The 27,759-nt window shown below is 33.7% G+C and overlaps 3 protein-coding genes across 3 annotated transcripts in view; 1 reads left to right on the top strand and 2 right to left on the bottom strand.

Annotated features, from left to right (window-relative positions):
- LOC125831931 (DNA-directed RNA polymerase III subunit 1) overlaps positions 1-8,224 on the top strand; it is a 32,062-nt gene extending 23,838 nt beyond the window's left edge. Inside the window, exons 18-28 of the mRNA XM_049511048.1 lie at positions 294-497; positions 573-851; positions 2,994-3,141; positions 3,246-3,397; positions 3,489-3,644; positions 3,725-3,838; positions 3,962-4,059; positions 5,537-5,741; positions 5,834-6,036; positions 7,502-7,635; positions 7,919-8,224. Coding sequence (XP_049367005.1) covers positions 294-497; positions 573-851; positions 2,994-3,141; positions 3,246-3,397; positions 3,489-3,644; positions 3,725-3,838; positions 3,962-4,059; positions 5,537-5,741; positions 5,834-6,036; positions 7,502-7,565 — 1,623 coding nt within the window. The 3' untranslated portion in view covers positions 7,566-7,635; positions 7,919-8,224. The remainder of the gene's footprint in view (positions 1-293; positions 498-572; positions 852-2,993; positions 3,142-3,245; positions 3,398-3,488; positions 3,645-3,724; positions 3,839-3,961; positions 4,060-5,536; positions 5,742-5,833; positions 6,037-7,501; positions 7,636-7,918) is intronic.
- A 3,817-nt stretch (positions 8,225-12,041) lies between these two features.
- Positions 12,042-14,591, bottom strand: LOC125831942 (BTB/POZ domain-containing protein At5g60050). Its single transcript, XM_049511064.1, has 2 exons — positions 13,940-14,591; positions 12,042-13,096 (listed from the first exon to the last, which is right to left on the bottom strand). The coding sequence occupies exons 1-2, from the start codon at positions 14,471-14,473 to the stop codon at positions 12,140-12,142; spliced, it is 1,491 nt and encodes a 496-aa protein (XP_049367021.1). The 5' UTR covers positions 14,474-14,591; the 3' UTR covers positions 12,042-12,139.
- A 2,256-nt stretch (positions 14,592-16,847) lies between these two features.
- LOC125831934 (phototropin-1) lies at positions 16,848-27,759 on the bottom strand. The gene is made up of 24 exons (XM_049511052.1): positions 27,152-27,759; positions 26,755-26,929; positions 26,487-26,669; positions 23,975-24,066; positions 23,567-23,876; positions 23,197-23,440; positions 23,008-23,078; positions 22,166-22,272; positions 21,520-21,569; positions 21,294-21,398; positions 20,997-21,056; positions 20,815-20,904; positions 20,547-20,623; positions 20,336-20,420; positions 19,925-20,005; positions 19,636-19,739; positions 19,402-19,451; positions 18,866-18,972; positions 18,625-18,747; positions 18,424-18,475; positions 18,182-18,294; positions 17,935-18,075; positions 17,198-17,305; positions 16,848-17,109 (listed from the first exon to the last, which is right to left on the bottom strand). The coding sequence occupies exons 1-23, from the start codon at positions 27,690-27,692 to the stop codon at positions 17,201-17,203; spliced, it is 3,066 nt and encodes a 1,021-aa protein (XP_049367009.1). The 5' UTR covers positions 27,693-27,759; the 3' UTR covers positions 16,848-17,109; positions 17,198-17,200.

Below are 27,759 nucleotides of genomic sequence, written 5' to 3'. Positions count from 1 at the left end.
TATTATTATTTCTTATTCGGATATAATATTTGTTTATCTGAATTCTTCATTTGTCTGCTCGACTTCTATCAACTGGTAGGATATGAGTATGGGATACTCTGTGTAGGTTCTTTGAGTTGCACCAAAAAATTGACAAAATGACTGCTTATACCCGTATCGTATACTTAACACACCCGTATCAAATATGAGAGTGCATGTAACAGGATTCTATAGATTCTTGCTGATATCTTTCTTTGAAGTATAAGGCTAAAGTTTTGTCAGTGTTGAATGTTCATCCATTTTGATTGCTACAGGTTAAAACTGCTGACACCGGATACATGTCTCGTCGACTTATGAAAGCTTTGGAAGACCTTGCTGTTTATTATGACAGCACTGTACGAAATGCTAGCGCATGTATAGTTCAGTTCATGTATGGTGATGATGGCATGGATCCTTCACAGATGGAAGAGAAAAAAGGACGTCCTTTAAACTTTAGCAGATTATTTATGAAAGTTAAGGTATGAACTTCAATTTTAATAGAACCTAATAAAACATCAGTTGTTAGAAATTTTGATAATAATTTCTATTTACAGGCAACGTGTCCTCCTGGAGGTGAGAAGAGTTTGTCTTACTCAGAGATCTGCGAAATAGTCAATGAAAGGCTCTCATATCATGATATGACTCCCGAAGGGGGGTGCTCAGAGGCATTCCGTGCTTCACTGTCTGATTTTTTGATTAAAAATTTAGCTGAAACCTTGAAAAATTTACGGGAATCCCTATTATTGGGTGAAGAGCAGTATGAAGGGGATGACCGTGGATATCTTGAAAAAATTGCGTTAAACATATCTGGTATTACTAAGAAGCAACTACAGGTAAATAGCTTTGGAAGTTCCTTTTTTCTTGTGCAGAAGATTTTTCGGTTAATTGCTTGCTCCAACTATTAAGTGGTTTGCTGACAAAACTGCATACAACAATTAAGTTGCTACTTGATTTACTTTTGCTTCATTTTTTAATGGTTATCCTTTAAGATATGAAATTCTGTTATAATGTGCCGTCATTGAGGATGATGCAAACTAGTTATTCAGAAATGACTTGTTATTTTAATAGGAGTACAATATACATGTTTTCTATTACTGCTTGACTGTAAATTCTTATTGGTACTATATTACTTGATAGATGTTTTCCACAATAAAGTTGCTACTTGATTTACCTGTCCTTCATTTTTGTTGGTTATCCTTTAAGATATGAAGTTCTGTTATAATTATGTCGTTATTGAGGATGATGCAAACTAGTTATTCAGAAGCTACTTATTATTTTGATAGGAGTTCAATATGACGTGTTTTCTATTGCTGCTTGACTGTAATTCTTATTGGTATATATTACTTGATAGATGTTTTCCGGTTGACAAAATAAAAATACACAAGGACAAGCAAGACTTAAATCTTTGTTGCTCCTTAGTGGAAACTTCATATAGTTCGATCCAAACATTATATGTGGCAGTGAATTTTTATTTACATTCCAGTCTTATGATAAAAATCTCCCTCTATTTCAATTTGTTTGTCTTACTTTTCTTTTTAGTCCATTTCAAAGAGAATTTCTCTTTCCTTTTTTTGGCAACTTTTTAGTTTCAACTTTCCACATGACATGTTTAAGACCACAAGATTGAATGAGATTTTGGTATATTCTATGTATCTTTAGTTTAAGACCACAAGATTCAGAAGTCTTTTTTATTTTCTTGAACTTCATGCCAAGTCGGAACTAGACAAACAAATTGAAATGGAGGGAGTAGATCATATAGATTCAAGAACTTTTGTTTAAGAAGTTTTATGTGCTCATGAATGATGAAAAATGTAGTATGTACAATGGAATATGAAAGTTCTACACATTCAAAATATAGTTTTTGTAAAGGAGATACAATTTTGATAACCGAGAAGAACTACATAGCATCAAATGAGACAATAAAGTAATTTATTTTCAATCGAAAGTTAGCAAATTAATTGGTCAGAAGTACGTAACAGGCTATCTTGCTTAATCTTGAATGCTGAAATTCAAGATTAGCTGAATCATGAGAGTAATTATTTGATGATAACCAATTAGATCTTGTTTGTTTTTATTTCAGAAAATGCTCCTCTTTTGAATGAATTTGTGTTTTGGTTTCAATTTTGAAAAGAAGTAAGTTCTGCAATGGAAAAAAAATCAAAGCTCAAATTTAATAGGAAAATGTATATTAATTGCATCTAAGGCTGTGACCAAGTGGCCAATGACATGGGATTGAGAATCATGAGGTTTCAGGTTCAAATCCTAGCGGAGGCAAAAATACTAGGTGATTTACTCCCATTTGTTCAAGCCTTAGTGAACAAAGTTACCTAGTACTTGTGTTGGCGGGAGGTAACAAGTACCCTGTGGAATATGAATTCTCCAAATTTGAAAGTTATATACAAGAACCTGTTTAGTTGAAGTTTGTCAAATATTTAGGGAAGTCCAAGAATAGAAAAGAGAGACGTGTAAATTTGAGCAATAGGATTACTTCCTTGACTTTGATGTGTGACATGTGCCACATTTTCTTCAAACTTATCTTACATTCCACCTGTTCCATCAGTATTTTAATAGCCTAGCTCCCTCCATGTTTTTTTGTTTTTTTGAGAAAGGTAACTTGGGCTCCCTCCATGTAATTACATGAAAATGTTTGCTTATATTAACTGTTGTGCTAATCAAAGTCATTTGAATTGGAAACACAGAGGGATTCTTTGTAATCCCCAATAGTATGACTAAACAAAGCTATAGTATGTAAAATAGACATGAAATCTATCTGGTACAAGAATTACTAACAGTACTTCATTGAGGAAATAATTTCAATGGGAAATTAGGAAAAAAGGGGAAAAAGGAACTAAGGGATAACATTTTCTACTTGTATTAAAAGAAAAAAGATAATGCTTAATTTTCTCCAGAATCATAAAGTTACTAATAGCATTGTGCATATGTGTGGATTTTAAATTTTCCTTGCTTGTTTGTAGGTGTTCCTCAACACGTGCATCTCTCGGTATCACCTGAAAAGACTAGAAGCTGGAACTGCGATTGGTGCAATTGGAGCTCAGAGTATTGGGGAACCTGGGACACAGATGACACTGAAAACCTTTCACTTTGCTGGAGTTGCAAGCATGAGTATCCTTGTTTATTTGGAGCTTAAGTTTACATCATCAAAATGGTTTTTGGCTAGTCTAACTGACCTTTTATCATATCATCCTGTTTCTTTAACTCTTTGGTAGATGTTACACTTGGAGTTCCTCGAATAAAAGAAATCATAAATGCAGCAAAAAAGATCACTACTCCTATTATTACTACAAAACTTCTGTCTGCTGCTAATTTAACTGCAGCAAGGATGATTAAAGCCCGTATTGAAAAAACTCTTTTGGGGCAGGTAAGTTTCTTGTATTCATGAAAATTTTGCAAAGCTCTCATAATGGCATTGAACTAAGTTCATTGTGAATACAAATTTATTTCGTATGCAGGTGGCTAAGAGTGTAAAGATTGTGTTGGCATCTCGATTAGCATCAATTGCTATTTCACTTGATATGGAGACAATTCAGGTGTCACAACTGTGTATTGATGCTTATACTGTCAAGCAATCAATTTTACAGACTTCAAAAATAAAATTGAAAGAACATGTAAGATAGTTGTGTTTCTATTTCTGCTTCTGCTTATCAATCAATGACATCTTGTTGAGTGAATTTCCTATTTTCTGCAGCAAATAAAAGTTCTGAATCCCAGGAAGCTGGAAGTTTTCCCTCAGGCTAATAAAGATAAACTGCATTTTGAACTGCACCGGCTGAAAAATAAGCTGCCTGCTGTTGTTGTGAAGGTATGACAATCATCAAGATTTTAATTTAATTTTATATGTGGGGTTTTCAGTTGAGAACGGATTACTCAGTTTATTCTGAACTACTCTGTTGACTTACATTTGTAAATCTTCTTGGGATGTCAGGGTATTACTACAGTTCAAAGGGCTGTGGTGAACAAAGAACAACAAAAAGATCGTAAAAATGATGTCAAAGGGGAAACATATGAGTTGCTTGTTGAAGGGTAAGTTTTATGTATAGCTTCTTCCACGTCCTACATCATTAGGTTGTGCTCAGTTTGGTTTAGCAAGCCTGTAATTTCTACAGTATTCCTAGATGCATTCAATATCTCATAATTTATTTCTCTTTTATGGTAGAGATTCAAAAGTTATCTCACTTCACATGCCTTATTCTGTATTTCTTACGTTAAAAAATAACCTAAGAGGGCTAATTAAGTTATTGAAACCATTACACTAATCCAGAGAATTCAACACCCCCTTTTCAAACAGTTGCTTAAGAGTGAAGTAGAATTGAACTTGGGCAAATCTTAGTCCTTGTGACCTCCTTTTCGGACAAATCGTTTCCGGGCACGATGGCATTCATATTCTCATTGGTGACCCAAGATCATATACGGTCAAAGTCTGTCTATGAGCATGAGTTCAAGTTTAAACATATCCTACTTGGGCGAGGATAGACTCAAATTGAAAATAACCCCCACTTCCCCACCCCAATTTGATTATCTTCAATTATTTATATCTGTATTTCTCAACAGAATAATTATTTATAACTGTAACATTAGATATTTGTCTAATCTTGTATGTATCAAAATAAATTGGTATTCATTTGCAAAAATAATCTATTTAACTAGTCAATGATTACAAACACATTAAATCCAGTAAAGCTGTTTTGTTTGTTATTTTTTAATCTTTGCGAGCTACAAGTGCATCTATGTGTACTTTTTAATGATTTAAGACATAAGCTCAATATCATAATAATACGTCAAACTAATTGAAATATTAAAATGTAACTATGATGTAAAATATATATGAAAAGAGGAGAATACAGGCTATATTTTATGCCTATGCTTGCAGCATAAGGCTGTCGGCTGGTACATGAAAATTAATTGGTCTCTACCAAGTTTCTTGAGGCTCTAATACCATATTGAAGGGTGTCACCTATAACCCTATTTAAAAGTTTAAGTTGTTAGAAAGGGGGAAAAGTGTAAAATATTTATTTATCAATTTAGGTCTGTAACTTTACGACAATCAAATAAAGAACAACTTCGAATTTATTTTTTTAATCGGGAAATAAGGTATCAAGGGAACAATTTTTTTTGAGAAATGCAACAATTAAATGGCAATTTTTCACACAAGAACATAATTGGAGCTTTTAATACCAGTTTGTTGCGGTTAAGATCGTTTGAAAAAATAAAAGGATTTTAAAAATGTGCTGAAAATCTGTATTTTATTGTCACATTGAGAGGTTAATTGGAGGACTACTGACTCATATAACAAAAATGATTTCGTCAAAATAATGTTGTCTGATATAGTTTCAAGGATCCTGTGAAGAAATGTAAAAGAGAATTACAATCCTACTCTACTGTGTTGGCTCAGTTTTCAGCAACTTGGGTTTTTGGTTTTCTTCTCTGGGATTTCATGCTCCAATGAGCTGTTGGTATAAAATAGAAATTCTACATGATACCTGCTCTTTCCTTTCTGCAGTACCGGTCTCCTTGCTGTAATGGGCATTGAAGGAGTTGATGGACGTTATACAAAGAGCAATCATATAATGGAGGTGCAGAATACTCTAGGCATTGAAGCAGCAAGGGTATCTATAATTGATGAGATTAATTATACCATGTCAAGTCATGGAATGACAATAGACTTGCGGCACATGATGCTTCTTGCAGATCTGATGACATATAAGGTACTTCTCCTGGAATAGTTTCCTCATCCAAAAACATGTCGTCTTTAATATCCAAGTATCAAGCTTAATGACATTCTTTGTTACTATCATAGGGTGAAGTCCTCGGAATAACTAGACATGGTGTTCAGAAAATGAAAGATAGTGTACTGATGTTAGCTTCATTTGAGAAGACAACCGACCACCTGTTTAATGCATCTGTAAATGGAAGGGATGATAAGATAGAAGGAGTAACCGAATGTATCATCATGGGCATACCAATGACGATAGGCACCGGGATGTTTAAACTTCGGCAACGGTATTTTTTTGACTTTTAACATGACATTTTATTCTTGAACCTTAATAATATCCTCTATGTGTGCCGTAATTTTTTGAATAAGCTAACACATTGGAAGCTACAAAGGAGAAAACTGATTAGTCTATGTAAGTTTTAAGGTCTTATTGCTAAATCAGGAAAAACAGTATTCTCAGAATGGTTTCTTTTTGTTAGAAGTTAGAACAATCAAATATTGGCATATCTTTGCATCCGGCTGATGCAGGACGGGAAGGGAGGTGGGATTGGGAGAAAATTAGAGAAGTATGAGAATGAGAGAAGAATAAGATAGGAACACATAGATATCCCCAAAAACTATTCGTTAAGTCCTTTTTTTGAGTTAATGAAACAAGATAAATAAATAAAGCCTTATTCGGGTAGGGATTTCTAAACTAGTAAAAACTCTTAAGACTATTAGAACTCCATCCCTTTGGAAAATATTAAATACCTCAAACTAATAGATAAAATCTTATCTCAAGCTAAAAGATAATATCTCTAACTAACAGATGGAGAAATAGTGTAAGAGCTGGTTCATTTGGCACTCGTTATGACCACATGGAGAGAGAAATCCTGTTGTTTAAAGGAGTCAAAGCAGTTCACGGATCATCTATATTCTTTTAACCTTTCGGAGCACCTAATAGATGTCGATAGATAATTGGTTGCTCTTTGCAGTGGATCATATTTCGCATGGATGTTGTACTATTTGGAATATACTGTATACATTGTGATCAATATTTTAAAAATATTTACTTAAATAGGATTGAGAATAATGGAGTAAAATACATCGGTGATTTGACAATTTTAAATCCATAAACCAAGCCACTGACAGCAATACAAGATGTTAGAGAAAAACAGGTCATGTAGAGTGAGAGGTTTCAGATGCTTAGAAAGAGATATGTATGTGATTATCATTGTATGTGAGCATAAAATGGATCACCAGTTAAATGGAAATTATTGTTAAATGTTAAGCTAAATCATAGGTTTTATTTATGTGAAGTCTGCATCTCATATTTTATCGAAGATTCTTTTATCGCGAGCACATGTTGTGTATATTGGAGGGATCCTCGTAAACTTGTCAACTTTAAGTTAAAGTGGTTATCTAGTACAATAACTAACAAAAAGGACAGATTCGTAATCTAAGAAGTTGTCTACTTCTATTCCAATTACCTACGGTTATGGAGCCAAATCCTTGCTGCATATTAAAGTGAACTTTGTAGGTGTGGTGAGACTCTAAAATCCAATGAAACCCAAACTTCAGCACAGGGAGGATAATACACCGAATAGTTTGGTTACTTTGATCCCTCAAATAATCATATTATATCCATTCATTTGCTGCTCTTTTTTCTTGTCATTCTTGTGAATGTTTTTTAAAGTTTTATGTGCTTTGTACCTTCCAAGATAACTAATTCCTTATTTCCTGGTGTTTTATCTTCTGCTTCCTTTATGCCAGTGTTGAGCAGGTTGAGCTGAATTATCAACCAGACCCTATTATACTTGAGGCACTGCTGGATTGAATGAATTTTCTGGTTCTGCAAATTTATACTTGAGGCACTGCTGGATTCTGATGGAAGGATAATAGCCGAGGTAAAGAATTTAATACAAGAAGAATAAACACTCTTTCTGTGATATGATACTTTGATGCAGCTGCTTGTTTATATTCCCTTTGCATATTGTGCATCAAAATTTCTTCTTTTAGTTACCATTCTGGTTACTGTTCATCAATATTTTAGTTTCACCCTCTTGGACTTGGAGGAGGAATAAATTGTCGAAGTCGAAGCATTATCAGATTTGATTGGAACAGTAATTAAGGTCAACCTTTCTTGATTTTACCATCTTACCTTTTTTGCCTTTGGGATCGATTTTACAGGTAAGCAACTTGCAATATTTCTTTGTGCGGCGTGATTTGCAGATCCTATCATTGACCATTCAACATCAGGTGAATTTAAAAGAAGTCTTTGAAGGAGACAAAAGTCTTACCAACACTTGAAAGATTGGTTTCAGCAAACCTTATAATGTTGATAGTTACTTTGCCCCTTGTTGGTTGACATGTTTACGTGTACATTATTTGTTTTCATAGTTACTGAAAGGTGAAAAGTGTCGTTAGACTCCCTGCCTCCAACGTATGGTACCGTGTCATTATTTTAGCTCCATAGTTGCAAATGCAGAGTATAATGTATAGACTGTTAATGTTAAATTTCTGTTCCGTGATCGAAATCCAAAAAAAATAAAGAGTATCGTTTAATAGGTTGTTACTAATAGTCCCACAATTGTGTATCATACAGTCCATCAAAAAACAATGAGTATCATATGTTAGGTCATTTGGAATGGACACAAAATTTGAGGTCTAGGTCTAAACATATTTTGGAAATTTATAGACTAACATTGAAAAATTGAGATAAGTTTGAAATTTTGATATGTGATGCCAACTCCAAAAGAAGCAATGTCCTCCTTTCGAAACGAAAAGAATCATTTGATAAGTTGTTACCGATGAACCATAAAATTTATGCTCATACCGAGTGTGTCACACATAATTCAAAAAATTGAGACAATTGTGAATTGCTATTTCGTGACACAAACACTTGAAAATTTTTGTAACATATAAACTCCAAAAAAGTAATGTACGCCTTTCGAAAATAATGAAAGTGTCATTTAATAGGTCGTCACTAATGGATGCATAATTCCGAAAAATTCATGAATGAATACACAAAACCTAAATTTCTAATTCTATAGATTGACCCCTAAATGTCCAAATCATTTGATAATAATACAACATTTAGTGGCGATTAACATTTCTTTAAGTGGCAACAATTTACTACAAATGCATACTTTAAGGCGACGGTATATCTTTTAGTTGCGACTAAAGTTGGTAATAATTCTTACTTTTAAAGGCAACAACATACTTTATAGCGGCAATTAGAGTTGCTACTAATAAAATCAGTAGCGACTAAAATATATTTTAATTCTTTAGACTAATGCTGGTTTTAGTCGGGACTTATATATTTTTCGTTGCGATTAAAGTTGCCACTAATACAACTTTTAGTGGCAACTGATATATGTTTTAGCGGCGATAATTGTTCTCATTAATGCAGGTTTTTAGTGGTAACAAATATACCTTTTCGCGGAGATTAAAGTTGCAACAAATATATTTTTTTGCGGCAACAAATATACCTTTTAGCGGCAACAATTATTGTTACTAATACAGGTTTTTAATGGCGACTAATATATGTTTTAGCGGCGAATATTGTTGTCACTAGTCTTTAGTGGCAATAAATATACGGCGATAATAGTTGTCACTAATACTTGTTTTTAGTGGCGACTTCTATATGTTTTAGCAGCAAGAACAGTTGTCACTAATACAGGTTTTTAGTGGCAACTTATATATGTTTTAGCGGTAACAACTGTTGTCACTAATAATAGTTTTTAGTGGCGACTTGTTTATCTTTTAGCGGCGACTTATGTTGTCACTAATAAAGGGTTTTAGTGGCGACTCATATATGTTTTAGCGGCGACAAATGTTGTCACCAATAAATATTTTAGTGGCGACTTATATATGTTTTAGCAGCGACAAATGTTGTCGCTAATAATTGTTTTTAGTGGCGACTTATATTTCATTTAGCGGCGACTTAAGTTGTCAGTAATAAAGGGTTTTAGTGGCGACAAATATACCTTTTCGCGGCGATAATGGTTGTCACTAATACTTGTTTTTAGTGGCGACTTCTATACGTTTTAGCGGCGACAACAGTTGTCACTAATACAGGTTTTTAGTGGCGACTTATATTTGTTTTAGCGGCGACTATGTTGTCACAAATAATGGTTTTTAGTGGCGACTTATATATCTTTTTGCGGCAACTTATGTTATCACTAATAGAGGTGTTTAGTGGCGACTTCTATATGTTTAGCGGCGACTTATGTTGTCACAAATAATGGTTTTTAGTGGCGACTTATATATCTTTTAGCGGCGACTTATGTTGTCACTAATAGAGGTATTTAGTGGCGACTTCTATATGTTTTAGCGGCGACAAAAGTCGTCACTAATAGAGGTATTTAGTGGCGACTTATATATGTTTAGCGGCGACAGATGTTGTCACTAATAATTATTTGTAGTGGCGACTTTTATATCTTTTAGCGGCAACAAAAGTTGTCACTAATAGAGATTTTTAGTGGTGACTTATATATATATTTTAGCGGCGACAATAATTGTCACTAATAGAGGTTTTTAGTGGTGACTTATATATGTTTTTGCGACGACAACAGTTGTCACTAATATATATTATAAGTGGTGACTTATATAGGTTTTAGCGGCGACAAATGTTGTCACTAATGCTGGTTTTTAGAGGCGACTTGTACATGGTTTTAGTGGCAACAAGTATACCTTTTAGCGGCGTTTAAAGTTGGGATCATGTATCATAAAAAATTCATAGATTATAACACACGAGAATCAGGAAATTTATTTTTTTTCACCACATTATAGCTCATTTGAACTTGAAAATGCGTCTGTTTACCCCTCGGGACAAACTCCCGCCATTTATAAAGTCGTAACTGACGTACATGAAACATTTCGGCCAAAAACAAGTCGGGACCACGTATCACAAAAAATTAATGGAATATAACATGCGAAAATTGATAAATTTTGTTTTTTTTCGCATTGGAGCTCATTAGAACTTGAAAATTTGTTTGTTTGGCTTACGGGACCAACTCACGCCAATAAAGTGTCGAAACGGACGTCCATGAAAAATTTGGGCAAAAAACATGACAGGATCACGATTCACAAATTTATGGACTAATACACAAAAAAAAAGTCGGGTAATTACTAAAACTAAGTCGTTAAATGTAAAAATATGTTTTAAAAATGATGAGAGTATACGTAATGCTCCTAACTCATTACGAAGGTTCTCATAAAATTTTTTTCAGAAAACCTTCCAATTCTCTTTTACCATTTTTAAAAATATTTGTGGTACTAATAAGTTTCACCAATATATAAATATCAGGTGCCATCAAAATTTAATCAAATCATAAGAAATTACCTTATTAATAGGATAGATGCAAGGAATTGATGCTACGAATGCCATAGCAAGTGAATCAGAATAAGCCCAAGCCCAGCTACTGATTGGAAAGTCTTATCGTCATCTGTATAAAGCATGTATCAGCGTCAAAATTCATGGGTTAAAACACACGAAAAACTAACGAAGTCATGTGATTCCTAAAAGTTGGCCCCTAATTGCAAAAATATGCCTTAAAAATTGGTGGGACTATTTGTAATGCTTTCAAACTCATTACAAAAACTCTCATAAAGTTTTTTCAGATAACCTTTCGGGCGCCAAATACACACGAAAAATTAAGAAAGTCGCTTAATTTCAAAAAGTTGGCTCCTAAATGCAAAAATATGCCTTAAAATAGTGGGATTATATGTAATGTTCCCCCAATTCATCACGGAGGTACTCATAAAGTTTTTTTTAAAAAAACCTTTCGAGCACCACAAGATGTCAAAATTCATGGACTAATACACACGGAAAACCTAAAAAGTCGTGTAATTCCTAAAATTTAGCCCTTAGATGCAAAAATATGTCTTAAAAATTGTGAAACTATATGTAATGCTCCCCCAAGTCATTATTAAGGTTCTCATAATTTTTTTAGAAAAACCTTCTGGGCGCCACAAGGCGCCAAAATCTATGGACTAATACAAACCTAAAACAAAGAAAACCGCGTAATTTTTGAGTCCTTATTGGACATTTAGATGCCAATTTACAGAAATTTCGATTTTTCTTTACATTTTAAATTACGAAATTCAAACAAGATTATCTTTGATAGTATTGTTTTTATTTATTTTTCTGGGGTTGGTTTGGTTGTAAATCGAAATTACTGCCATCTTTATACAACTAGATGGTCTTGATTTGAAGTACATTATATTTGTGCTGCTCATCCCTCTCCTTGTAGATAAATCATCAGACAATCTGAAGATCCAAATTTACAACAGAAACTGAACTACATGATTGTTTGAAAAAATGGTTGGTGCATGCATTTCATATATACATTGGTGTGTATAGGAGCATGTAACAAACCAACATTGACATTGTACAATCTCTCCTTCTCACTCTGTATAATCGAAGATAGCTAATTGTAACTGAGAATCGACTGTGTATTGTTTAACGAATGACCTTCTCCACCAAACTTCGAAAGCTCTCTGAATATTGGGACAGTCATCTCCTTTGTTAAGGAATCGATCGAACCAGTTAAGCAGAATGGTTTGTTGTTGAGCCAAGGGTAGTGTTAGAATAGTCTGACCAAGTCCCTCTTCAACCAGCTTCTTGTCAATTGATCTACCAGCCCTCTTCATCCACCCAAAATCGTCATATAGACTTTCCAGCCATGTCGATAACAAACAATATCTAACATCTTTTGGCACTAACAAATTTCCCCTACCAATTGCAATGCAAAGTTGTGCAGTGATCTTGCTGATTTCATGTCGATACATGGTGGGAATCTTGGAGTGTAGAATGGAGAGTTCTTTTTGTTCTGCCCATAGTTTCACAAACTCATCCCCCATTTTCCTGTCGATTAGGATATCAACTAGCCACTGCAGATTGTCTGCTTCACGAGCAATCTCACCCATTAGAACCCCTCGGTCCTGCTGCCTGTTATCATCCACGGATGTAGCTTCGGACAAGCTAAGTATTAGAGAAGTGAGGCATCTATGACAAAAATGATACAGAGTATCCCTTGAGATATCAAGATTACTTTCATGACTGCTACTATTGCTAGTGTTTTCTCTTAGCAAACGAGATATCACTTTTTTCATCTCTTTGCGGGCTTTATCATCCTTGGCATGTAAAACACCAGTAAGTAGCCTCTGAAGAATGTCATCGGATCTTGAAGATGTTGATGGTTCAGCAACCAGTCTCTGAAGTATATCAGCTGCTGAATCGGGAAGCTGAAGTTGACTGAGATGAGATACTACTTGTTCCTCTTCTTGTTGGGACCAAGGAACAGCCTCCAGATACTCCAAACAAGCCAACACTCCATCATCAAACATAATTGCTGAAGATATCTGTGATAAGAAATATTAATACAGAACATAAAATCATAAACGGAAACTCAAAGTCCCAAGTCATCAGTGTAGTTAAAACTTTGCCATACCGGAAAATTCAAGCTTGGTACACTACCCATTCTGCTAGTTGCCAATAAATCTATAGACTTATGGTTTCTTTTACAATATCTAGCTCTCGATTGACTTCTCATTTACTGAAGGAGCACCCAAGCAGAGGTAAGAGGATGATTTCCGTAAGATGTCCTCTCCATCAGAATTAAATTATCGTTTTTATCATCTGAAGAGATGGATCTCAGGCCTAACCTAACACTAAAGCTAGCTTATGAGGAAAAGCCGAAGGCCATATACAGAGACCACAACCCATTCTCTCAACCAATGTGGGACTCGACACTCCCTTGGCACGGCCAGGACAGGACAACTACTGAAGCATGGATAATATAACACGGGGGTCCAACATTATGATACACAACAACCGTGATCAATGAGTTTTGGCTCCTTACCAAGTAAAAGATGGATCTTGTTAAAATTAGCGCACATAGGAAGGATTTTCCTTAGGAAATCACAACTCCTTTCCTCAACCGAAGTGAGACTTGATACACCCTCACAAGCCCTATGCTGGACAACTAAAGCATGGACAATATAACTCAGGGACTCAATATTGAAAACACAACAACATGAATAGATGGGTCTGGCTCCGATACTATGTAAAGATATGTACTTTTTAGCCGAACTCAATCCTAGCAAACTAGCTAACGAGGAGAGGATTGCCTAATATAACTTTATTATACAGGAAAACGAAAATTGAGTAAAAATTGATGATGTTAACAGAAAAAATAAGTATACCTTAAGCAATCCCAGGACCTTGTTAACATTTTCACCCATCAATCTCTTCTTCAAATCATCACAATACATAAGCACCAATGTTTCCACATAAACCTCCACGTCATCACAATCAAGAATCTCAACCGAATGCGACCCATTTCTCTGAAGCTTATCAGCGAAAAACCTACTCCGTCCGACTAGCACTCTCCGGTGAACATCCATAGAAACTTTAAACCCATCACGCGCCGCTATCGTCAGCCTGACATCACCCACCGCCGGAAACGGAGCATCAGCCAAAACCCTCGAAACTCTCTCTTGCGTTCGGTATCGCGATTCGAGTGAGTGTTTGGACTCGCGGGTCTGCTCCTCTGACATCATCTCGAAAAGGGTCGGGCTAGGATTACTGGGTCGGGTCGGAATTTGGATAGGGGAAGGTGGGTTGGAGGTACGAGGTGGGGAAGGAGAAGGAGATAGATATGGGTTGGAAATGAAACCTTGTTTGATCATAGTGGAAACTAATTGATTCTTCGATTTGTTGTTGTTAGGGGAAGCCATTGATGGAGTCAAAATTTGAGCTTGAGCAAAGAGGTTGAAGAATGTGGAGAGCTCTAAGCTCTAAGCTCAAAGCTATGGAGGAAACAGAGAGGGAGAGTTGTGTTGGATCTGAAGTTTTGGTAGTGACAGAGTTTATTGGGAAGTCAGGTGTAAAAGTAGTTAATTAATTTATGGGATTCAATTAAAAAACTATAATAACTACTACTCTAAAAGTGGGTATATTGTCTTTAATCATGTTTGAACAAATATTAATTTTGGGTAAGCGTGGTTTGTTAGAGCATATAAGAATAGTGTTAAATATGATATATTATAATATTGTTAATAGTTATGGTTATATTACTCATGATAAGATTATTTCTCACGAGTGTCTATAAATATACTATCCATGAATATGATGGAAAGAATGTGAAAAAGATTTTGAGATGTAATTATGTTTTTAATTAGGGGAAAAGAACAAATATACCCTCGAACTATCGTAAATGATATGCAGATACCTCGTCATACTTTCGGGATATTGATGCCTCTGTCATCCAAAAACTATAGCATGTATGCTCTTACTCTAATGGAAGACTAAATAGGGACATGTGACGCAATTTTATATCCTTTAATTAGAAAGCTCGAGTTTGAATTTGAGTTCTAAATATGAAAAACTTATTGTTAGGAAGTGCTACCCTCCAAATTAAGTCCTATTTAAGGCAGGTTATGATATCAAATTTCAATACATGTATCAAACACATCAATCTAAAGAGAAGTATCACAAATAATAATGCCAATAATTATAAAGAAAAAATGACTTTCGTTAAAAGTGAGGGAAGTCTTCCTCTCCCATTTTGTTAAAAATATTTTGATTTGTCAAAAATGACAAGTAAAAAGAGAAATTAAATTAGAAAATATTTAACAAGTAAATAGAGTTGACGGGAGTATAATATACCAATACAAAGTTAATAAGCATATGATATATATCTTTTCAATATGTTGCTATCATTTACTATGTATTTTTATACAAATTTATCACTTAATTATATACAATAAGTTAAAATATTAATTCAAGGTGTGAACATAATTGTATACACCAATCTTAGTTTATCACTTATCTTTTACACAACTCAAAACTTTTATGTTGATTTATAGTACTTCGTAGTAAAGCACTTTTTACAACTCAAAACTTGTGATTCCTTTTCTTTGTTCAAAAAAAGTTTTTTTTTTTCTTTTAATTTTTAGAATGAATGTGTGAACAGTGATAGAAAGAAAAAGTAAGAGAATATAAACTTTATTAGAATTGAATTGACATATGTGTAAGTTGCAATAATGCTTCCTCCTCATATTTATTTCCTAGAAGAGAAAATGGTCAAGTATGTCCCTAATATATTTAATAGAGTTAATTTTATTCTTTGCATTGAAAATATTTTATTCCTGACTCTGTTATTTAACAAATGGCCCAAAATTTATATTATAATTGACTAATGGAAATTATTTTTTCTATTAAAACTATAATTTATTTTTTTAAGAAAAAAAAAATACCACCTACTAATAATTAAGGGAAAAGGCTCAAATATGTCATCGAACTTTGAAAAAAGGCTTATTCATGTCATCAGTTAAAAGATTGGTTTATAGGCTCATCCATGCCATTACTTGTTAACTGAAATGACTTAGATGAGCCTTCTATTAAAATTTGATGGCATATTTGAACTTTTTCCCTTTTAAAATAATGATTTAATAAATGATGTAGCGGAATAATAATTGACCACGTGTAAAAAAAAATCTTGAAAAATCAAAACTATTTTCAGTTAACAAATAATTGTACGAATGAGCCTTTTCTCAAACGGAAATGACATAGATGAGTCAAACTTTTAACGAATGACATGAATAAGCCTTTTCTCAAAGTTCGATGACATATTTGAGCATTTTCTTAATAATTAAACTCTCACCCCTACTCTCCTCGATCAGATGTCGTTTTGTGGGATTATATTAGATAGCTGATATGTTATTATTATATGGTCTTAAATTAAATATATATTACTATATTAATATGTTCCCCTTGTTTGGGGATTGTAGCATAGGAGTACTGTATTTGCCGTAAGATACAAGATATTGTGACATCTAATTATCAGCTACTACTATATTGGTGAACATATTTAAATCTATTTATTATAAGATAGATATATTTGAAAGTGAATAATTCAGTTGCGGTGCTTATAAAACAGAAGGTCTTGTCCAAGGAGTGACATATTTGGATGGAGTCTCACTCATAGAACAAGAGTATATGCTAGTGTACTACGATTTACGTAATTGATTAAATTAGAAGAGTTTTTCACTTGTTTCAACATCCAATATTGAACTCATGTAAAGGAATTAGGATGCAATAAATAATGAGTTAAATAAAGAAGATTAGGCTTAACAAATTAATTAACTCAACATCTACTGAGGAATTCATGAATTAAGAATTACAAAACAACCAAACTATGCATATAAAAAGAAAAACACAAACCATCAAAGGAAGAAAAAAAAAAACAAATGAAAAACCATCATTTTATTTTATACAAATCAACAAGTAATTAACTGTTGCAAGGAGGGTCTGAAGACCACTTTTCTCCACTCATGCACTTGATTTGATTGGGATATAAATATTTTCATTTCTGCAACAAATAACAATACATTAATTATATTCTCCAACTATAGATAATGTAGAATAAATTAAGTATTGAGAAAGAGAAATGCTGGTACCTTTTAGAAAACATTTGTTTGTAAATCCTCCATCTCAGGATTGATGTCTTTTCCTTCTTTCTCAGCTTCAGCTCCCAAAAAAGGAGCAGAATCTAGTTTGGGAGGGTTCTGAAGAGTTGTTTCACATGTTATTTTTCGATAGATACTCGACTCAAGTAAAACATATCAAAAATCAAGTGTGTAAAGTAAATACAGTAGTGAATAAGCCATACTGAAAGCAACGAGAAGAGAACAATGGGCAACTTTCTATCCTAATCCTTGATCTCCAAATCTTCCTATCTAGGGTCGTATACTCGGTAAATTGCTGATATGTCATGTAATGCCATGTCATGTGTGATCACCTCTCCCCGATACTATGATCACAGTTTAGAGGTGGATCTAGGGCGTGTTTTGTTGGTTCAACTGAACCAATGCTTTCAGCTTGAATATGCATACACATGCAATTAAAACATTTGAATTGTATACATATAATAAGACTACACTCATCTCGAACCTATGACTCTAGATTCTGGTTTCACCTATGTCACTGTGGATTTTGATCCTTCACAGGTTTATTTCAGTAAATTGTATGTCAATGTACCCCATATTCATCCGACTTACAAGAATCAGCCGCGGGTGAGTTCTGGTAAGGGGTGAATTGTCACTCTCATCTTAAGAATATTTGTCACACAACAAAGAACTTGAAATGATGAGAGAAAGACAGATAAACAAGCTAAAGAAAGAGCTCATAACAATACCATGCAACGAATTAATGCCCAATTCACACCCCGGAAGAACGGATGCTGCTTGATTTCGTTTGCTCCTTCACGAGATCCTAACCTGTTTTTGGGATCTCTGTGCAACAATCTGTACATTAACTGCTTCGCGTGGAGACTAGACTGGAAAAGGAGAGTACAAACAGACAGTTTTAGAAATTGGAGGGGGAAAATGCACTCTCACATTTTGAATCGAGGCACTTAAATTCGTTAGATTCAAATATCATACCTGTATGCTTCCTGGGAATTTTAAATCCTTATGTAGTATATTTGAGAATGTCTTTTGCCTTGTCTTTCCCCTGAATGGTGTATAACCATACAACATTTCAAACAAAAGAATGCCTGCCAAACGACAATTTATTCGTGAAAAATAGCATAAACAATTGAGGCAAGTATGGTGTAAAAAGGCCTTGGTGAAGATTGAAGGATCAGCCAATATCAACACTCGAAGAGCAAATGAATTCTAATTACCAAGAGCCCACCAATCCACTGCACTAGTGTGCCCTGCTCCAGTTATGATCTCCTGTTAAATAGACAAGCGAAAAGAGATTGTTTAAAGAACAGGATATACATGAATAACAACTTGACCTATTATACAACTTTTACAAATATTGATTGTAAGCATCTATAAGTAGCTCCTTTTCAAAAAGAAAAGGAAAAAAAAGGTCTAACCGGAGCTATGTATTCTTCAGTTCCAACAAAAGAATTTGATGCACGCATAGGTTCAGCCATGAAGATTGGATTCTGTTGGCCTTTTTGATGTTTCTTCTTTTCGTTGATTTCTGGAACTAAAAGCTGTCCAAATAACCAAAACAGTGTATTGGCATCCATTAGTAACTAATTATGTTTGCGAAGTCACCTCATGAGGATAAGCAATATTTTGCAAACCTGACAAAAATTATGAGTAAAGTACCTGTGGTTTGCAAGATGTCAAACAGGAAAGATCAAAATCCGTTAAAGATACATGCCCACCACTCTGAAGCAAGACATTTTCAGGCTTCAGATCCCTATAAATTATACCTGTTGGAAAAAGATAACTCAGGATACATGGAGATAGATTTTTCAACTCTTTAGATACAAGCGTCAAATAGTACATATACTAAGCATTTGCTTTGATTGATATGTCATCTGCAGCATTGCCACATTTACTCAAAGATCACTCACCATAAGGCATAAGTATTCTTATTAAGCATTAATCACTCCATACACCTAAAGTCAAAGAGAATGGTGTACATAGTTTGAAAGAAAGAATGGAAAGTAAGAAAATAGATACATCAACATTGATTCATGAACACACGTTCTCCTCAATCGCGAATAAGATATAGGAAATTGTTTGATCATGCAATTCTAAAAGTTGGTAGAATTGGACTAGTTAGAAAAGAATGAATAAAGACGTTCTGATTATTCAGATCTAATTATGTATATATTACATGTGGATATAAAGGCTACCTTGACAGTGAAGGTACTCCAACGCTACCACTACTTCAGCGGCATAGAACCTGCACAAAACAAAAAAACTGTATGTCAGCAGAAGCAAAATGGAAAATATCTCAATAAATGTTTAAGAGACTGCGAGAATATGATATCGTAGTCTCAGCTAACTATGTAGAATGCTTCTTCGATAGGTATAATTGTAGACTATTTTGTTTTCCGAATTTGGTGATAGATATGTTTTTTACGTACCTTGCAGCATCTTCCTTCAACACCTTTGTTTGTTGTCTATCTAGAAGCATGAACAGCTCTCCACCAGGGTAGTAATCAGTTATTAGACAGATATGGGTTTTGGTCTGAAACACAGCAAAACTCAACGATTCAAATTTGTACACAATACCATTATAATTAAGTATATTCATATATGCATATTATCAGTTCACTGAAGTCATCAAGTATCAAATGTTGTGATGCATTTCCTTCTCATAGCAATTTTCTCAACATAATTATAATCCCTCTCATCAAGTTCTATGTATCTAACCTGAAAAGATGCATAAAGTGCGGGAAGAAAAGGGTGGTCCAACATATCTAGGATTTCTCGTTCTGCACAAGCTCTATGCACCTGCAGGAAAGATAAGTGGATCCTTATTGAAGATAGAATAATGAGAGAGTATAAGTTTACATGTTAGAATGGGAACGGAGCTTCATATACACCACAGTCAAGATTTGATTAGTTTCCATCACATTAAAATATTGAATAGGTTTAGAAAACTATGAAGTCAGAAGTTAAAACGCTCTCTTCACAAGGATGCGTAGGGGTGTAACATAAGACGAGTATTTACACGACTACATAACTTTGTAAGTCCCATAAAAAAGGTGGGGACAACAGCATAATCTCTAATCTCTAAAAAGGATGCAGCAACATTTGTGATCTTGCAATTTAACTCTTTACCTTGTTTCGGTTAAGCATTATACTCTTATCCATCGCTTTCATTGCAAAGTGCTGGTCTGTTCCGCAAAGCTCCACTAAATGCACACTGCATGTTCACAAGTTATTCCCAAGTTAACCAAGATAACATAAACGTTCATTTTGGATGACTGTAGCATCTCATAATACTTGGTCCACTCTACAGTCGGACAGCCATGTTCTTAATAAAATGTACCTGCCAGTATCGCCCGATCCCAGTGGTTTAATTGGCTTAAAATGCTTCAAGCTTATCGGTTCTCCACTCTCCATAATCTGCAAGTGACAAACCTCTCAGTGATGGAATGGGCAGTGAAACGTCAAACTAAAATTATTATCAGGGGAGTATAAAAAGGGATTTTTACACAAATAGCCAGCCGGATTCAATGTTCACTTTTCCTTACCCGTATACATAGATCATACATTAATTATACACAATTATAAATATAAACAAAAATTTTATCTACCTTTTGTATTGCTTTCCAAGATGGGCTGTCCTTCCTGTGAGGCTTTGGCTGAACAACTTTTGAATGATTTCTCCACAAGTCCTCTGGTTTCTGCACATCAGTTCAGTAGTTTGTGATCAAGCTCGTACAATTCAACATCTACAGATAGTCCTAAACAGTCATGTTCAACATTTTGGACTTACCGAATTGGCATCTGGAAGCTCTCGAACTGCTTCATCAACATTTCCAGCAGTTTCTTTTATCTGATAGGAGACAAATGAAAACCATCGTCAAGATAGGCCTCACCATTCAAAGTGAAGAACATATATGACACATAAAACATGAATTAATTCCATTCGGTATATATACAAATGCTCAAACTAAGTCACCATTCTTGAGTATTTATGTATCTGTCATATCACTACGAGACATAAGTGTAAAGAATATCAAAAGCTTATGTGAACTAAAGGCAACTCAAGATGATTAGAGTAGGATTAGACCAGCTTTGCACTCTCTGTTGCCTTGTCTTCAGGGATACTGTTGTGAAGTGGCTCTACATGCTGACTTCCATCTAGTTGCACTCCAATGAAGTACTGTACCTCTCCCTGATTATAAACAAAAGAGCCATTGAATAAGGATTTTAAGAAAGTTTTTATAGAACAAAACTTCAGAGTCGCGGCACTTTTATCTTAACATCAAGAACAAAATTAGTACTAATATACATACCTTCTGATCACGCATAGGCTGAAGGTGGAACAAGTTCCAGAACTTTTTGCCTGAATTTTTATAGGATACATCAGTTGCTTCAACAATAAAATACTTTGTATTTTTAACCAAAAGATCCAAAATTCTCAATATTTTTGGGGATAATTGATGAGTAAACACAATAAGTTTGTTACATCTTTTCAAGTAGAACCAAATCACAGTCTTAAAGTTTGAAAGGGAAATGGAAAACAAAAGAAATTACTAAATTTGAGTAAACAAACTTTTCCTTTCTTTGATTAACATGAGCTGAATCATGAGTGCACATGCTTAAGTTTGCTGATCCAACATAAAATTAATTACTGGTTGATCCATCTAGAGGCAGATGTATGCATGTTTGCAAATTTCCTGCTTCGGATCTCGAACTCTATATACATATAGGATTTAAGTTATATACACGGACAATTTTTAATTTTTTTTTGCACTACCTATAATTTAACTTGTTGTAGCATGTTACCTGCCTTATTTTTCAGGTTGTTAATTGTACTTATGATGGACAATTACTTGTAGTTATCTTTAGATTATTTAATCTTACCATCAGTGTATAGAAATTAATCACATAGACAAATATGAGAAGAATGGAAAAAAAATAATTTGAAAGCATATATACCAGTCTTAGTGTAGTTAATAAGCTGGACAGTGACATCAGTTTGATTATCAATTGCCTGTCTGATTTTCTTCACAGTAGCTGGATCAGTTTCAGGACCTTGAAGAAACCTATAACAATAGCAAAACCAAATAGCAACAATATAACGAGTTAGTCATTTTGGTTCTCTTCCTTTGGTTTAAGTATGCACCACTAGCTAGTGCCATGGTCCATTATCAATACTCTTTCCGTCCCAATTTATGTAGTGTTATTTGATTTGCCGTAATTTTTATAAGTAAAGGAAGATTTTTGAAATTTATAGTCTAAACAAACCTTAGACATTTGCATGACTATAAATTACTTCGCTAAGGATAAAAGAGAAATATTAAAATTAAGTAAAAAATGTGACATATTTTTTTCAAAGATAGACTAAAAAGAAAAATGTGCGACCTAAATTAGTACAAAAGGAGTAATTGATTCAAGCTTCAATTGCACTGCATCACCGACCAGAAGTCAAAGTTGAAGAGCAAATTTTGATTAATCTTTCTTATGATTATCAACAAACTTCTTTCTTGATATTGCGTGTTGTCTCACACATCCATCATTTTAAAAAAAGAATATGACACTATATTTTCCAGACACTTATTAACACTCCACTAGTAAAAATATGTGAACTAGTATTTTAATTTTATGAAGTATAATAATTTTTTCAGAAAATTTTAAAAATATTTTGATTATAACGAAATTAATACACATTTGGGATCTCAACACATCATTCAGTATTCATTAACTCGACTTCAATTTTTTTATTTAATAACATATGGCAAAGTTTCAAGAATATAGTGTGTATATATATATATATATACCTGCAGTTTCTTCCCAAGATTTCTTCACGGCTGTACTCTGTCAGCTCCAAGAAACTATCCGATGCAAAAATCTGATTTATCAAACACAAAAAACATAACGTTACACAAAAATAACTTAATTAATCGCGATCAATATGGATGTACTTGATTTTAATTTTTGAATAAAAAGGTGATAAAAGTATGTCTTACAATAGGATTATCAGGCAGCCTTGGATCAGTAATGACAAAGTTCTTCTCGATACGTTCAAGAGTCGTTGCTAAATCAATACCTTTTCTCATTTCCTTCTTCCTCACTTTGTCATCAACACTAACTGGTCGTCCATCGTTGTCACTCTCATCATCATCGTCATCGTCATTATCCATTGTCATCCTTGCCTCAAAATCATCATCATCAGTAGTCATGGTAGTACTAGAACGTTTTTTCTTCATAATCCTGTACATACGTAATTACACCATATAAGGTAATGTTACATATATATGAATAGGATCGCAACAACATATTTGGAGAGTCTGAACAACATATTGTATTAAGAAAAGAGAAGTTATAAGTAATAATTACCCCATGAAAGATAGACGAGCAGATTTTTTAGGTTTCTTTTCAGGGTCTTCGTTGATTTTCTCCATCTTCATGGTGTTGGTTCTAGTACCAGCATGTGAATGTCTTCTTGCTGGTGCTTTATTCACTAAATTTAGCTTATGAGTAGTAATGCCAACATCCTGCTTGTCTTGTTCAACTTGATCTCCTTCTGACTTTCTCATGAAAGTTGGTCTATTATTTGTTGATTCACTAAGTGCTCTTGCCCTTCTTGGATGTTTTATTTCTTTCAATAACTCATTCACTGAATTATTAGCCATCTCCTTCTGACGCACTGTAGCGGAGTCAAAAGTTTTATTAAGGGATTTCATAACAAAAAATAAAATTAACATATTTGAAAACTATATAATTTTTATGATGAAAGAATAGTACCATCATAGCGTATCAATGATTCAGGAAGGCCGTTGGGTCGGACAGTTTTTTCCTTGGAGCCTTCTGTGTGCTTGCTTACCTCAACTTGCATTCTGCAGAAATTTTATTTTTAATTTCATTACATTATTAATTCGTATGTATTTAATTAATTATCATATACCAACAGATTTAAGGAATGCATTACTTGTTGGATATGTTTATTCATAAACATTTGAATATTTTGTAAAGCCTATAATCTCAACGAATTATCTGGTGAGCAATTTAACAAGTAAAATGTATTTAATGAATAATTTAAACCTCAAAAGTACCCAAGAAATTCAAAAAAAAAAAACTCGACTTTAATATTAATTTAATTTGGTTTATAAATTAAAAAATTCGACACAAATAATTTGATGATATTTGAAAAACTCTACCATGCATGTTTATGTGTTTTTTTTTTTTTTTGTTGATTCTTGATTGCATAATTGTTACTTCTTTTACAATAATAAAAACTACTCGATTGGTATTTGACAAAGTATCTAACATATCGTTTACATGCTTTTTTTCTCTTAGTAGTTATGATCAATCTCTCTCTCTTCTTTCACATTTCACACGTGGAAAGTTAAATTTAACTACTCTCTTTTTTTGGCATGAATTTAACTAATTTATGTAATGTATTTTTCTTTTCGAAAAAAATGATGTTTTTTATTACTAAAAAATAATCTAACTTTTAACTTTTTCTTAGTCTTAATAAGATAATTGTAATCACATAAATATGAATATTTTGTTTTAAATCACAAATTTTAATATATATTTTTAAACTCTATATACAATCAACTATTTATGGAGAAACTACATAATTACACAAATATTTCTACCATATTTATTAATTCTCACTATAGTTTGAAATAATTATATTTTATCTCACCATTTAATGATTTCATATTAGATTTCAAGCCAGATACATGTTTTTGCTACCAAATACATTGGCATAGGGAGAGAGGCATGTGAGAACAAGAGGAGACAAGCGAGATTATTTGTCTATATATCTCAGATACATGTTAATCACACTAGATACAGATAGTTGATGTGACTCGCATGTATCTAGAATACCAGAGTGATGAGCGAGATATGAGAGTAGTGAGCAAGATGGGAAGGAGGCAAGCGAGATTTGTTTGTGTATCCTAGATACATGTAAATCCACTTTGATACAGTGTATCTAGAACAAATTACACCTAATTTTGATCCTATATATATATAATATATATATTTGGACATACCAAAATTTGGTAATATTCGTAATATTATAAACTAGTGTGTATTTAAGTAATTAGCTCTAAAACTAATGAAATTTCCGTAATTATCCAACTATATAATTAAACTATACCTACCATCATGAACAAGTTGAGGGAGAATTGAATCCATCAAGTTCTTTTTTTTGTTGTTGGGGAGAGGGGGGGGGGGGCGAGGGGTGAGGGTACAATCCAACAAGTTGTATGGTGCATGAGAAAGACTCCAAAAGTTGACAAGTAAAAAGGATGAAATAGTAAGAGTTCATGCAAAATGTTGATGGGCTCCCTATTATGATATCTATGAGAGAAAATGGTCCAAAACAAGGCATTCCTATATTAAGGCCCACTATCTTCCTATCTTAATCATGTATTGAATCTTTCCATAGATAAGATGAGGACAAAATCCAGCTGGTTATTTACAAAAGAAAAGCAAGAATTATTGAAAAGATAAGGGAACAAACCCCCATTCAACCCACAACAAACCCCCCATCCGATCCGCGTTATTTCGTCTTAATTTGTTTGTTTTACTTTTTTATTTCAATTGGTTTAAAAATATATCTTTTTTTTTCTTTTTCTTTTTTTGACAATTCTTTAATTACTTTAACTTTTCACTGATATGTTTAAAAATATAAGATTAAAAGACATTTTTATATATTTTACATATCTAAAATTTAACATCACAAAATAGAAAAATCTTTTTTATTTTATTAAACTCCGTGTTAAATAAAAATTCAGACAAATAAATTGACATAAAAGAAGTAATACCTTTCAATATATAAACTTTGGACCATTATAATTTATTAAGAAAAAAAAATCTTGGACCATTATTCAAGTATATGTCATTTTCCCTAATTATTATGTGTTTTTCATCTTAGTACTGTCTAAATTAGTAAATACAGGGTACTTATGTACTCGTTTAGTTTATATACCTTTAATTTAACAGAATAGTAGGTAGTTAAATAATGGAAAAAAGTTCAAAATATATTCGAACTTTGACCGAAATTGCTATAACAATCTCAAACTTTGGATAGTACCTATATATTATCTCATGCACTACTTAATAGTTAATAGTGTATTTTAAAAAAATATAATTGCCACGTGAATGTCATAAATATTGCATCATTATAAATAATCTTATTCGTATCATATATTTGTAAATACATAAAAATAAATGTGTAATAGATTGTCACAATAATTTAAACGTGTAATCGATTTTTCGAAATAAGTTCATTTTTACTTACCCAATGAATTTGAGAACTTTGCCATCATCATCTTTGATAGGTGCAATGGTGAGGAGATTCCAAAAAGGGGTCCCATCCTTCTTGTAATTTAGTAATCTTCCACAGTAAGTTGAACCCGTTTGCAATGCTTCTCGGATCTTAGCCACATCCTCAGGATCCGTACCCGAACCCTGCATGAACCGACTAAACCCGATCCAATAATTAAACGAAATATCAAAAGAAAAATAAGACAAACAAATAAATCGCGGAAATAGTTTATTGTTATTACCAGTTTCTGCCTATAACCTCCTTTGATGTATAACCCGTCATCTTGAAAAATCCAGCACTTGCATACAGAATCGGGTAATCGGGTTTGGTTGCATCCGATACCACAAATGTTTGTTGAAATGTTGATAACGCATCTCTTAAATCCTCTGAAACTCTTGGAAATCCCCTCTCTTTGCCTGTATTTTTCAGTTAGACAAAATAACTTACTCACCGTGTTTATTCCGAATCAATAAATGTATAACGGTATTAGATTATTGATACGTATCCCAATTCACAACTTATTGCATTGTGTGATTTAGTGTAAATATCGAGTATGAAAAAGTTCTGGAAAAATTTGAATTGATAGCATGTATATTTGAATTTGAAGTGTGTGTTAAAATTTGTATATAAATGCTTACCAGCACCATCATCAGAAAATTCGCCAGAACTCCGACCAGAGTTGCCGGAATCTCTTCGAGAAGTTTCTGTTTTACCATTCACATCATCTCCAGAAGTTCTAACTTTTACTCCTTGCAATTTCCCAGTCTCATCGTCAGTTTTCAACACAAGTCCCCACTCCGCTGCTCTCTGTGCAGCAGCACCAACTTCATCCACTGCCGCCTTCGAATTAACCTTCTCACCACCGGTAATTGATTTCTGAGTAATCGGAGAAGTCAATTTCGCTGAAGCCGGAGCAATTGCCATCCATGAAGTGGCGATTTCTTCATTTTCGTTACTCGATTTGGGAATTGCGATTTGCTCTGGTTTTTCCTCTGTTTCAGGGATAGTACTACTGGTAATGGACTCGCCGGCGGTCCAATTTTTCCATGAAGATTGTGATCGGAAAACTGGATTTGTTGATCGGGAAGAGTAAGTTGAAGGATTGAAAACTTCTAGTGAACCTCTTGGATCTCTTGGCAATGGCGGTATAAGAGAAGATTGCTTGTTTTCTTCTTCCATTATTTCTGCGTACACAAACAGTTCTCATGTCTGTATCAAAGCACTATATATATATGTCTCTGCTCAC

This window comes from Solanum verrucosum, unplaced genomic scaffold (genome assembly GCF_900185275.1).
Source record: "Solanum verrucosum unplaced genomic scaffold, falcon-dt-bn FXZP01000042.1, whole genome shotgun sequence".
NCBI classification, from domain to species: domain Eukaryota; kingdom Viridiplantae; phylum Streptophyta; class Magnoliopsida; order Solanales; family Solanaceae; genus Solanum; species Solanum verrucosum.
Note: the sequence above shows the minus strand (reverse complement) of the source record. Positions and strands in the feature narration are given on the sequence as shown.